This window comes from Lepidochelys olivacea (assembly GCF_965140295.1).
Source record: "Lepidochelys olivacea isolate rLepOli2 genome assembly, chromosome: 5".
Classification (NCBI taxonomy): domain Eukaryota; kingdom Metazoa; phylum Chordata; order Testudines; family Cheloniidae; genus Lepidochelys; species Lepidochelys olivacea.
In genome coordinates this window covers 62,536,554-62,549,922 of record NC_140415.1, presented here as the reverse complement: position 1 = coordinate 62,549,922, position 13,369 = coordinate 62,536,554, and the positions used below count along the sequence as shown (strand labels likewise).

General features: G+C 41.5%; 1 protein-coding gene across 3 annotated transcripts in view; it reads right to left on the bottom strand.

Moving 5' to 3' along the window:
• The window catches only part of CAST (calpastatin), a 116,610-nt gene that overhangs the window by 89,264 nt on the left and 13,977 nt on the right, over window positions 1-13,369 (bottom strand). For all 3 annotated transcript variants that reach the window (XM_084627971.1, XM_084627973.1, XM_084627972.1), the window contains exon 3: window positions 2,350-2,421. In XM_084627971.1, the coding sequence (XP_084484097.1) occupies window positions 2,350-2,421 (72 nt within the window). The remainder of the gene's footprint in view (window positions 1-2,349; window positions 2,422-13,369) is intronic.

The window sequence follows — 13,369 nt, the reverse complement described above, 5'->3', positions numbered from 1 at the left end:
TTTGCAACACGATACACAGCATGAGATAAATGCAATCTGAGGATCCATATGCAGAAGCATTATATTGTGTGTGTAACCACACATGGAATACTGCATTCAGTTTTAGCCTACATCAGAAAGATGTAGAAAAAGTGGAAGGAAGTTAGAGGAAGAACCCAAAAATGATTAGAGATTCATGAGGGAATACACTAATGAGAAAAACTGAAGGAGCTAAATATGTATATTCTAAGTTTGCCACAATTAGGAGGCGGACAAAGAAAGAGTTTACAAATACCCCGAATGGATGTAAAACACCCGGGAAGAAAAATAATTTAGGATAATAAAAATGTAACCTGAGAGCAGAAACACTTCCTGTCAGTCAGATCAATCAGGCACAGAAATCTCTCTGGGAAAGTGGGATAGAAGCCCAACATTTGAGACAGTTGAAACTAAACTGAACAAAGAACTAATACAACAGGAAATAATGCTGCCTGAGCAGGGAGAAGGTCTCGATGACCTAACAGAAGTCAGAAGTGAAAAGATCTCAGAGATTCTATGAAACTAGTGATCCATAAAAAATATATATATATATATATATATATATATATAAATAAATAATGCACATCCCATATGGTTTCGTTTCTATTCAAAACACAAATGATGAACTCAATGCGGGGAATTCTTGGGAATTAATGGTAGGTTTCAGAGTAGCAAAGTATGCATCCGATGAAGTGAGCTATAGCTCATGAGAGCTTATGCTCTAATAAATTTGTTAGTCTCTAAGGTGCCACAAGTCCTCCTTTTCGGGGGGAATTAATGGCTTTCAGTTGTATGTTGGGTTGCAGACTCTTCCCAGCCAATTATTAGGCCACAAAAAGTATCCTGGACCTGCCAAGCTTCCTGAAATCAGTAGTCCCTAATTCTGTTTATGAAGGTGCCATGAACAGAAATGAAAGGGGAGTTTAAAGGTGATTTTCCATGTATTGCTTTGCTTTTATTTCATGCTGTAAACCACTAATTCTTTTCTCTTGCACTCATTATTGCTTTTCTTAGCACTACACATCCTTATAGTTTACACTCCAATTTGTAAATCATTTGTTAACATTGACCTCTATTTTGGCACTTAGCCATCAGATCATTACAATTATCAGTGCTATGATCTTGTCAGATCTCACAGGATCAGACCACATACTTGGTGTGCAATCCTGGGCCCACTGAAGTTAATGTAAGTGTTGCCATTGACTTCAGTGGGGCCAGGATTTAACCCATAGATGGGAGACCTCCAAAGAACATAGGTGCTGAACAAAATGGTACTGGTGGCATTTCTCGACTCAGTACTGGACTAAAGTCCTGGCATACTATTAGTAGGCACTGGCATTCTGCCTCAATGCGCCTGCAATTCCAGCTCAATAAGAGTATTCTTCACTTCTTATCCTAAACTGAAATGTTATTGAGTACTGTTTAATAGCAGTTGCTTTCCACCCCAGAGTAGTGGGTGCAATTGCATTATACATCCTTTGTCTACCTAACAGTGGTGCAGTGAGGTCTAATTCAGTGCTTGCACAATGCTCTGAGGTCCTCAGAAACAAAAAAACTGAAGTGGTGTTGTAGTGAAAAACAAGTATAAGTTAGCTACCACATCTACTTGCTCTGGAATTGGAACTTTTATTTCACTTAATACAAAGTATAATTAACTCATACAGTGTTTTTTTTCTGAGATACTTGAACATTTATCACTTCATAGCTTTAAGAAATTTTGACTTATCTTCATCTTTATTTTTTTAAATAGATCACTCAGTTCACTTAGGGACTCCCTTTGACATCAATGGGCTTTGGTTCAAAGACCTCAATGTTTGAGTTGATTTTTGTTAATGAAGTTAAGAAAACTGTACCTAAATATACTTTGGAAATTATATTTATCTATTCAAGCAAATGATTGCATTTCAGTCGACAAAACAGACAGATCAGTTATGTCAGAGTTTGTTTCTGAAAATATGACTATTCTGCTTTGGATAACATATATTATATCTGCATTATGCTAAGATCCAGATTCTCAAAACGTCAAAAGGTATTTAAGCACCTATTTCACACTGAAATCATTGTGAGTTAGACACCTAAATGCCCTTGAGGATTTGGGCCTAAACCACAAAGAATACATTTTAAAAAACCCAGAAAACATTAGGATAAACAACTTAATTCTACAGATTCCAAAATTTGGATTAACTATTTTTAAAACTAAACCAAAAATGCATTTTTATAAAGGCATATTGTTAAATCTCCAGTCTACACTGAGGTTTATTATAACTCTCATTGATGCAATTATTGTTAATCCCTATCGCAAGTTTATCATCTCTGAAAAATGCAAGTTACCTTACTGGCAGAAGTTGCTCCACTTGTATGTGTTTTAGGAGGCTGACTGGCACTAGTGCTTGCAGGTTTCATCTGTGAAATAAAAGCATAAATACAAAAGAAGGGGGGGGGAACAATATGTCAGAATATACTGGTAAAGCGGAGCAAAATACTTCATTTATAAAAAGATTCTCTGAGGGTTCTGTTTCTTAGACTATTTTATTCAAAATACTAACAAGTTCATTTATATTCAGTGTCTGCTTTACAAGTCATCTGAAGCAGTTTTCAGAGTTATAATTCAGATCACCAGAGGATCATTTGAGATGGTTTTCTTGTGAGCAGAGCAGTTATTGCAGACTGAATTATTTTTCATACTTCATATATAATCATATATAAATCTATGCTATTTCCTAAAATTGAGGTGCTCGTTTTGGTTAACAGTGAAGCCATATGTAATCATCTGTATCTCATGATACTTCAAGAGTAACTGCTGTAAACTGAAGTCAGATAGCTTGATTTTTTTAAATTAAAAACAAAACACAATCAGTGCAAGCTTGAAAAAAAATATTTTTTTTTTAAACCTGCATTAGCAACATGCCCTGGTTCCTTCATGTCACATTTAGATTATTGAACAGAAATTATACAGGAGAAAATTATCTTCAAAACAGAAAAGCCTATAAAAGCATCTGTGTAAAAAGTACTGTGGATGCAGCAATAGTTTCCCTTCTTGATGACATGTGAACAACGTGGTGCAACGTGCAGAGAGGGAGAAATGAGGCAAAGAGGTGCTTACACATACAAATACTGATAGGTAGAATTGAGGGCTTTCAAATTAAACAAATGTGTGTGCAGATGGAACAAAAACACAGCAAATAATTAATTTCTGCATGACTGCAGTTTCATGTCAGTGTAACGCCAATGATACTAATGGACTTACATTGGTATACAACTGGAATGAAATTGTGATAAAAATCAGAAGTGGCTAGAAAAATCAACCTTGAGCAATGGATGCAAAGAACTATTGTCTTTCAGAAGAAACAGATAGAGAAAACCTACTTAGAGACAGAAGACCTCTCTCAGGTATATGAACTCCTGAGATTTTACAGCAGAGTATTTTGAACGATCCCCTAAACACAGAAAAGCCTGCAGGCTGCTGGTTCCTTACCAGGCTCCTGCAGCGGCCTGGTAAGGAAATTACTATACAAAATGAAGAAACACCAATATTCAGCCCATCAGACATAAGGGACTGTGATAGATTAGTAGCCTCAAACACAAACAAAAGATATCATTCATAAAGATAAACGCCACATCATGTTCTTTCCTTCTGACTTTAGCTCCAGAACACAATATGAACGGAGAGAATTTCTCCTGCACAAACAAAATTTTTAAATTACAAAGACTAAAGCGGCCCTTCTGAAGCTGAACTTCAGCTAGTGAACCAGTGCAAAGGGCAATACTCTGTTCACAGATATATACATACTACATCATTGAAGTGTGGCCCACAAGTACATTTTCCAAAATGTACGTGCAGGAGGAAATTGATGGTATTTTCTTCAAATATTTCAGGCTTGGATTTAGCATTATGAAAAAAATGAAAACCAAATGAGCACAGTATCATGTGCCAAAACCAATAATACTGTTAGTGTGATGATGCTTGTACATTTGGGACAACTCACATTCATAAAGCTAACTACATGCTTAAGTGTTTAGAGGATCGGTGCCTTGCTGGACACCTAAAAAATTGCATCCAGTCACAGTATGGCTGCACAGATTTGGTTGCTAGGACACACAGTAAATTTGATGTTCATTTTGGAAAAGAAATTTAGTGCTGTATTACTGTTAAATACCATCAAGGAAATCCTGAAGTTTAGATTTTCATCAAAACAACTTCAAAAGTAAATTACTTTTTAATCCCAATTAACCTTAGTGTCCTTTCAAAACAAAGACCATTTCCAGTTGCTCTCTTTAAACTAAATTAATTAGCTAATTAGAATTAGCAGCAGCTCTTCTTCTTCTTTTTTCCTTTATGCCACTTTTCCTGGTGAAGGTCACGGCAGCAGCACGGACAGCAGAAAGGACCAGACCTCCTTTTCCTCCACAACAGGCAAACTGGGAGATTTAATCCCTCCAGCATGTCCTGGATCGGCCTTGGGGCCTTCGCCCAGTGGGACATGCCCGGTAGAGTTCCAACGGAAGCCTCCCAGGGAGCTCCTCTTGATCCAGAGGACAGAGCTGAGGCCCTCCTGAATAGCCGAGCTCCTCCTTAGCAGCTCCTTATTAGCAGCAGGTATTTCATTTAAACTTCTTGAAAACCTAGCACTAGACTGTAGACTTTACAGGGCAGGAACTACCTCTTGCTATATGTGGTGTCTAGCACAACAGGACTGCCATATCCGTTGTGGCCTCTGTTTGCTGCTGTAATACAATCGTGCTCACTTTAATATGTTTGTTAGATGCTCAGATGCCATGGTGATGGTCAGATTCGATCTTTGGATTACAGCAGAAGTTTGCGTGATATTTTACTCTATATAATAAAATAGATTAGTCTTTTCCAAAAAAATTTGTAGTTAAATATACAAAACAAGGTAAATCAAATCATGTGAATCAACTCCATACACAGCCGGAGCACCTGAAAAAAAATTACCCAGATGTTAACCATGCAATAATACAGGAGATGATATAATCTGTTTGCATCAACATAATGAATTACACAATGTGATTATGTACTAAAATGTACGTCAGTCTGAAATGGTGCAGTGTCTGATTTACATATTTTTTATACATCCGGACACCAATTTTCTTATTACTGTCCTAGGATAAGAAATGTTGCTGAATGCTCTCAACATCCACTGACTTCAGTAGGTACTGAGCACTTCTACAGCATCAGGGACATTTTAAAGGGACACTGTCAGCTTCAATCTCTTAAAATTCACTATACAGTATAACAGTTTAACTAGTTTAAAAAGCATTAATCTTTTCATTCTTTTAAAAAGAAATGCATCAGGGATTTTCAATGGAGTTACTCGCAATTGGCAACTGGGTACGCAAGATCGGAATCAGCATTCTGATGATTGTGATTAGAGGCTGGAAAATCAACAGACACATCAGACGTATCACCTCTATTCTTGAGTTCCTACCACAATAGAAAGCCACTAATTTCCTTCCCCAGGTGCAACTTTCTAAGTATACTTCTAATCTTGACAGATTTTTTTTAAGAGAATTCCCTGATGAATTCAGTTGGAGGATCTCAAAAGACTTGCATGATATGACGCTCTATTACTGTATATTTGGAACTTACTTCTGAAATATTAGACTAGCTGCATTTTATCCTAAATTTGAAGTCAATGTATTGATTTAAAAACATTTTTTAAAACAAAAACATAACCTTTCAAAAACATCAACAGGGTAACCCATTTTGACAAAGGTACAACATTCTTGGAAATGCTTTGGTATTTTGAGCTACTGCAAAAGTTCACCTAACATGGGGTATCCAGAGGTAGAGGATATTTCTAACATTGTATATTCAGCCAAACGGCAACACTATATTTCTTGCACACAAAATTTTACATGAGCCGCTATAATATGACCCTAAGTATTTGATCGTGCAAGGTGATGGATGCCCACCTCCATTGTAAGTCAACAGGAGTTCGTTCATTTTACTCAGCACTAGAGTTGGTCAAATTTTTTTCAATTTTCAGTGAAAAATTGTTAACTTTTTTTGTGACTTTTTTGTCCCATTTTTTCCACCATCTGACTCTATTCAGCACCTTGCTGGATTACAATCTAAAAATTTAAAATGAATGGAGAACACTCTAAACCCTTTAAAAATCTAACATACAGCTAGACTAACCAGTAAAGTGCATATACCTGACTTGCATATTCACCTTTTGATGCACTCCATTTAGCACTAACAGAAGTTACACATACTGGCCAGCCATGTAAGGGCGCATATACAAAGAGGAATAGAGTGGCACACTCCCTCTGTGCCCCACAGAGCTCCTGGAGGCCCACTGGTTGCAGCAGGGACCAAGCAAAAGTTCCAGGCACTGCAGGTTTCCAACTCCCCTCCCCTTCAGAAAGAGCCGCAGGAGAGAGGAAACTACAGTGAGTGCAGGTTCTGCCCAGAGGGAAGGAAGTAAAGGAGCAAGATAGGCAGAAAGAGTGTAGATGCGAGTGGGGAAGGGGTTGGTGAGACAGAGAGAGAGAGAAGGTCTGGGCTGGTGGGGAGGCGAGAGAGAAATAAGGCTGCTCTGCACCATTTTCTTCAAGGACAAGAACACAGCAGAGCAGAATGGATATCCCTGGATCCTGATACTGGCCTCATCTGCTTGTTGTTCCTGCTTTAGTTGCCTGCGGTACTATACTTAGCTCAGTTGCCTCAACCTGGTAACATACATTGGAAGAAAAATGTTCGTTAATGAAGAAAAGTCACACACTTGAGCTGCTGTCTACACTACAGGCATAGCACAACACAGTAAAGAGTTCAGGGGTGAAATCCTGGCCTCACTGAAGTCAATGCCAAAACTCCAGTTGACTTCAATGGAGTCAGAATTTCATCCTTGAATTTTTAAGCTCCAAAGACACTGGGTTCTTCCACTTAAAGAACTGTTTGGATTTTTAAGTTATTCAATGTGGTCTTAAAACATTTATGATGCAATCACACAGATACATCCTACTGTTTTAAAAAACTTGTAAAATCTGGGACCCAAACAAACTCTGGCAGAGACCTGATAAAATTAGCAGCAAAGAGACCTACGCTCTCTTCCTCCTTATGCTATAGGCGTATATTTCAGCTGGTGTCTATATATATGCAGTCATGGACTAATTACAGAAGCACTACTATGATTATATATATATCTCATACCTGAAATATCATTAAAAGAATTATCCTCAAACTGCAGGCTCTTAACGCCCACCATTAACACCAAAAGATCATGGAATAAAATGCTAAAAATGGAAGTCTTACGGAGTCATCTAGTGTACCTCCTCACCTACGTGGGATTATGCCTTACCAATTGCTCTCTACAGTACATTTGCTATGTTTTTTCCAGTCTAATTTTCAGTGTCCCAAGAAAGGGCTTCCACTTATTTCCTTGGGAGATTATTTTATACCTTAATAGAGTTCATAGTTAGATCTTCCTGATATTCAGGCTAAACTGTCCCTTTCTTAATTTTATCTCATAATTACTAGTAAACCCTCTACTACTCTAAATAATTCCTCTCTCTCTCTCTTTGGCATTTACGTTTCCAGAAATTTTCAAGCAGTATCACATCCCCTTACAGCTACTGCTTAGCTAAATTACACATATGTGATTTTTTAAATTCTTCTTTCAACATAAACCAATTCCTCAGGACTCCCAATCATTTTCATTGTGCCTCTCTGTATTCTGCCAGTGTCTTTCTGATAACGAGGTAGCCAGAACCAAACACAATATTCTGCATGTGTTTAACTAACATTCTGCTCCATGATATGAAACCTCTGCATGTGCAACCCACAAACTGCACTGGCCTTTTTTACTGTAATATAACATTGAAAGCTAGTTTTCAGTCTATAATTGCCCACAAGAAACCTGGAAAGTAGGTCATATAATTTGGATTATTACTTAGTTCCAATTTTATTTTTTAATTTGCAGAAGTTCAGAGGTTATTGATTATTGGTTATTGATACTAGAACTAAAGTTGTTTAGCAGGTTAAATAAAATAGTATGCAGTCCTTGACATTTTAGGTATTTATCCACAGTGGAACAGTCACTGACGAGAAAGAGAGAGTAAATACGAATGATTCTGTATTCCAATGGTAAGGGCACCAATCCGGGAGGAGGGTCCAGTCCCCCTGCTCCAATCATTCTTTCATTATTCATCCAAAGTGCAACAGCTTCAACAGGAGAGACTGAAGGAGTCCCACACCACAATATCCCATAGCTTAGTGGATAGAGCACTCTCCTGAGATATGGAAGACTCTTGTTCAAATCCTCTCTCCTCCTCAGGCAGAAAGGAGGGAATTGAGCTTGGGTCTCCCACATCTCAGGTGAATGCTCTAACCATTGGGCTAAGAGCTATAAGGTAGGCAACAGTCCTACCACCACCAGGACTAAGTGAGACAGGCAGCCAACTCACTCCTTCAAAAAGCAGTTTAGGTGCCTATACTGCCCAATTCCAGGCAGCTGGTTCCATTCTGTGGATCTCTAGGCACCTCCCTGAAGCACAGACATAGATGCCCATCTCTGAGACAGGGGTGGGGCTTAGCATACACTCCCTTCTGGTCAGTATCTCCTATTGGCTACCTTAGGCTGCTTCCCCCAAGTGTCCTGGTTTTTATGGATCACATTCCAAAATGCCTATCTGTCCCCATTCATTGTATAAAGTGCCTAACTTCGCTTTGTGGATTCTGGTGCTGTTCATGTAATTTTCATGTAATTAAAGCCCCAAAGTTAGGTGCTGTGCCACTCACTGTTGCAACACATAATTCCACCCTGAAGTCTCAGAAGAAGATACACACCGACCAGGGTTACGGTCCAAAACCTGCACAATGTTTTCTCAGAATAAAAAGTTTAATAATAGCCTTCTACAGAGTCTTAGGGTATGTCTACACTACGGAATAAGGTCAAATTTACAGAAGTCGGTTTTTTAGAAATCGGTTTTATATATTCAAGTGTGTGTGCCCCACAGAAAATGCTCTAAGTGCATTAAGTGCATTAACTCGGCGGAGTGCTTCCACCGTACCGAGGCTAGAGTCGACTTCCGGAGCGTTGCACTGTGGGTAGCTATCCCACAGTTCCCGCAGTCTCCGCTGCCCATTGGAATTCTGGGTTGAGATCCCAATGCCTGATGGAGCTAAAACATTGTCGCAGGTGGTTCTGGGTACATATCGTCAGGCCCCGTTCCCTCCCTCCCTCCGTGAAAGCAAGGGCAAACAATCGTTTTGCGCCTTTTTTCCTGAGTTATCTGTGCAGACACCATACCACGGCAAGCATGGAGCGCACTCAGCTCACTGTCACCATATGTCTCCTGGGTGCCGGCAGACGTGGTACTGCATTGCTACACAGCAGCAGCAACCCATTGCCTTGTGGCAGCAGACGGTGCAATAGGACTGGTAGCCATCATCGTCATGTCCTGAGGTGTGAGGTCGATCAGGAGCGCCTGGGCAGACATGGGTGCAGGGACTAAATCTGGAGTGACTTGACCAGGTCATTCTCTTTAGTCCTGCAGTCAGTCCTATTGAACCATCTTATGGTGAGCAGGCAGGCAATACAGATTGCTAGCAGTCCTATTGCATCATCTTCTGCCGGGCAGGCAAGAGATGAGGATGGCTAGCAGTCGTACTGCACCGTCTGCTGCCAGCCAAAGATGTAAAAGATAGATGGAGTGGATCAAAACAAGAAATAGACCAGATTTGTTTGGTACTCATTTGCCTCCTCCCCCGTCTAGGGGACTCATTCCTCTAGGTCACACTGCAGTCACTCACAGAGAAGGTGCAGCGAGGTAAATCTAGCCATGTATCAATCAGAGGCCAGACTAACCTCCTTGTTCCAATAAGAACAATAACTTAGGTGCACCATTTCTTATTGGAACCCTCCGTGAAGTCCTGCCTGAAATACTCCTTGATGTAAAGCCACCCCCTTTGTTGATTTTAGCTCCCTGAAGCCAACCCTGTAAGCCATGTCGTCAGTCGCCCCTCCCTCCGTCAGAGCAACGGCAGACAATCGTTCCGCGCCTTTTTTCTGTGCGGACGCCATACCAAGGCAAGCATTGAGGCCGCTCAGCTCACGTTGGCAATTAGGAGCACATTAAACACCACATGCATTATCCAGCAGGATATGCAGCACCAGAACCTGGCAAAGTGATACTGGGCGAGGAGGCGACATCAGCGCGGTAACGTGAGTGATCAGGACATGGACACAGATTTCTCTGAAAGCATGGGCCCTGCCAATCATGCATCATGGTGCTAATGGGGCAGGTTCATGCTGTGGAACGCCAGTTCTGGGCTCAGGAAACAAGCACAGACTGGTGGGACTGCATAGTGTTGCAGGTCTGGGACGATTCCCAGTAGCTGCAAAACTTTTGCATGCGTAAGGACACTTTCATGAAACTTTGTGACTTGCTTTCCCCTGCCCTGAAGCGCATGAATACCAAGATGAGAGCAGCCCTCACAGTTGAGAAGCGAGTGGCGATAGATAGCCCTGTGGAAGCTTGCAATGCCAGACAGTTACCGGTCAGTTGGGAATCAATTTGGAGTGGGCAAATCTACTGTGGGGGTTGCTGTGATGCAAGTAGCCCACACAATCAAAGATCTGCTGATATCAAGGGTAGTGACCCTGGGAAATGTGCAGGTCATAGTGGATGGCTTTGCTGCAATGGGATTCCCTAACGGTGGTGGGGCTATAGACGGAACCCATATCCCTATCTTGGCACCGGAGCACCAAGCCGCCGAGTACATAAACCGCAAGGGGTACTTTTCGATAGTGCTGCAAGCTCTGGTGGATCACAAGGGACGTTTCACCAACATCAACGTGGGATGGCCGGGAAAGGTACATGACGCTTGCATCTTCAGGAACTCTGGTCTGTTTCAAAAGCTGCAGGAAGGGACTTTATTCCCAGACCAGAAAATAACTGTTGGGGATGTTGAAATGCCTATATGTATCCTTGGGGACCCAGCCTACCCCTTAATGGCATGGCTCATGAAGCCGTACACAGGCAGCCTGGACAGTGGTCAGGAGCTGTTCAACTACAGGCTGAGCAAGTGCAGAATGGTGGTAGAATGTGCATTTGGACGTTTAAAGGCGCGCTGGCGCAGTTTACTGACTCGCTTAGACCTCAGCGAAACCAATATTCCCACTGTTATTACTGCTTGCTGTGTGCTCCACAATATCTGTGAGAGTAAGGGGGAGACGTTTATGGCGGGGTGGGAGGTTGAGGCAAATCGCCTGGCTGGTTACGCGCAGCCAGACACCAGGGCGGTTAGAAGAGCACAGGAGGGCGCGGTACATATCAGAGAAGCTTTGAAAACCAGTTTCATGACTGGCCAGGCTACGGTGTGAAAGTTCTGTTTGTTTCTCCTTGATGAAATCCCCCGCCCCTTGGTTCACTCTATTTCCCTGTAAGCTAACCACCCTCCCCTCCTCCCTTCGATCACCGCTTGCAGAGGCAATAAAGTCATTGTTGCTTCACATTCATGCATTCTTTATTCATTCATCACACAAATAGGGGGATGACTACCAAGGTAGCCCAGGAGGGGTGGTGGAGGAGGGAAGGAAAATGCCACACAGCACTTTAAAAGTTTACAACTTTAACATTTATTGAATGCCAGCCTTCTGTTTTTTGGGCAATCCTCTGTGGCGGAGTGGCTGGTTAGCCGGTGGCACTCCCACCGCGTTCTTGGGCGTCTGGGTGTGGAGGCTATGGAACTTGGGGAGGAGGGCGGTTGGTTACACAGGGGCTGTAGCGGCAGTCTGTGCTCCAGCTGCCTTTGCTGCAGATCAACCATACACTGGAGCATACTGGTTTGGTCCTCCAGCAGCCTCAGCTTTGAATCCTGCCTCCTCTCATCATGCTGCCGCATGATTTAGAAAATCATTTTTTCTAAATTAAGAGTAACAGCTCAGTGGGGGAATTTGAAATCAAGCTGAAAAGATGGGCTCAGCTCACTGAGGAGGTGGAAGGATACTGTATAGGAAAAACCTAAACTATCCTGTAAAGCAGGGATCGGCAACCTTTGGCATGCGGCCCACCGGGGTAAGCCCCCACATCCCTCAGCCTGCGCCACTTCCCGCAGCCCCTATTGGCCTGGAATGGCGAACCGCAGCCAGTGAGAGCTACAATTGGCCAAACCCGCAGATGTACCGGGTAAACAAACAGGCTTACCCTGGCGTGCCATGTGCCAAAGGTTGCCGATCCCTGCTGTAAAGCCTAGAGGAAAGGGACAGCTGGGTTCCCAGGCTGCACAATTCCTTCCTGAAACCAAGCAAGAAAGGAAGAGGACTTGCCTAAGTCACCCATGGAGGCACAGTAGGGAAGGACTTTAGAGGATCCAAGAGTCCATCCAAATTATACTGTATATAATTCAGTTGTAAACAAGAGCTAACATATGTTTCACAATGAGTTATTTTTCAGTAGCTTTTTCAGTAGCTTTTCCTGTATAAAAAGTATTACATGTACCTGTTCCTTCTGTTGTTTCTTGTCTCTCTTGATGTTTTTTTTATTTAACAGTAGTTTTAAGTGTCAAACACTGTAATAAACTTATCTATGAATCTCTCTACTCTTGTGGCTGATACTTACTAGCTATAAAGGAATCAAGAACCAGAAAGAGGAATGATCCTAACACTAATTAGCATTGGACAACATGCTAGTCTGATACACTTAATGCAGAGGATCAGGGAGACAACACTTTGCCATAGGTAATTTTACCAAGTAGGCGTTTGATAACAGCATAAACAAGTTTAAATTAGCCTCCAAAGAAAACCCCATAAACTGATTTTGACCTGTTTTGCCTTGGATGTGATAAGCACATCCTCTTTTCCCCAGACCTGAGGTTCATTGCTCTAACTAAAATAAGCACCTTGATGCTGCTGAAGCAAGAACTTACAAATGGGAATGGAGAAGTAGCTGTACTATAGTCTGGAGAGTGGCAGTTATAAGTTTACGGTCAGGCATATCTGCTTGCTGACAATCAGCTGTTGTACATTCTTAAAGTAGATGAGTTCATGCAAGAGGTTAGCTAGAGATTCTGATGGAGACAATGCCCATGTACACTTCAGTTTCTTGGCCAAAGGACCTCTCTAACAATATGGCACTCATTCAAAATTAGCATGTCCTTTATACAGTTAATTTCATTATGCTGCATTTATTTCTTTAGTAAGTTATTATGGAATGTATATACCACCTCCCTTCTGTAGGGGGAGCACTGACACTAGAACAGAGCACCCTCTTCTTACAAATCAGACTGTTTTAATTTTATAATTAAAATTTTTCCTCTTTTAGGGTAACTCTTGTGTTGGAGAAACCTGGTGTCACTTTTGATCACTTCCTTGCATAGACAAATGTT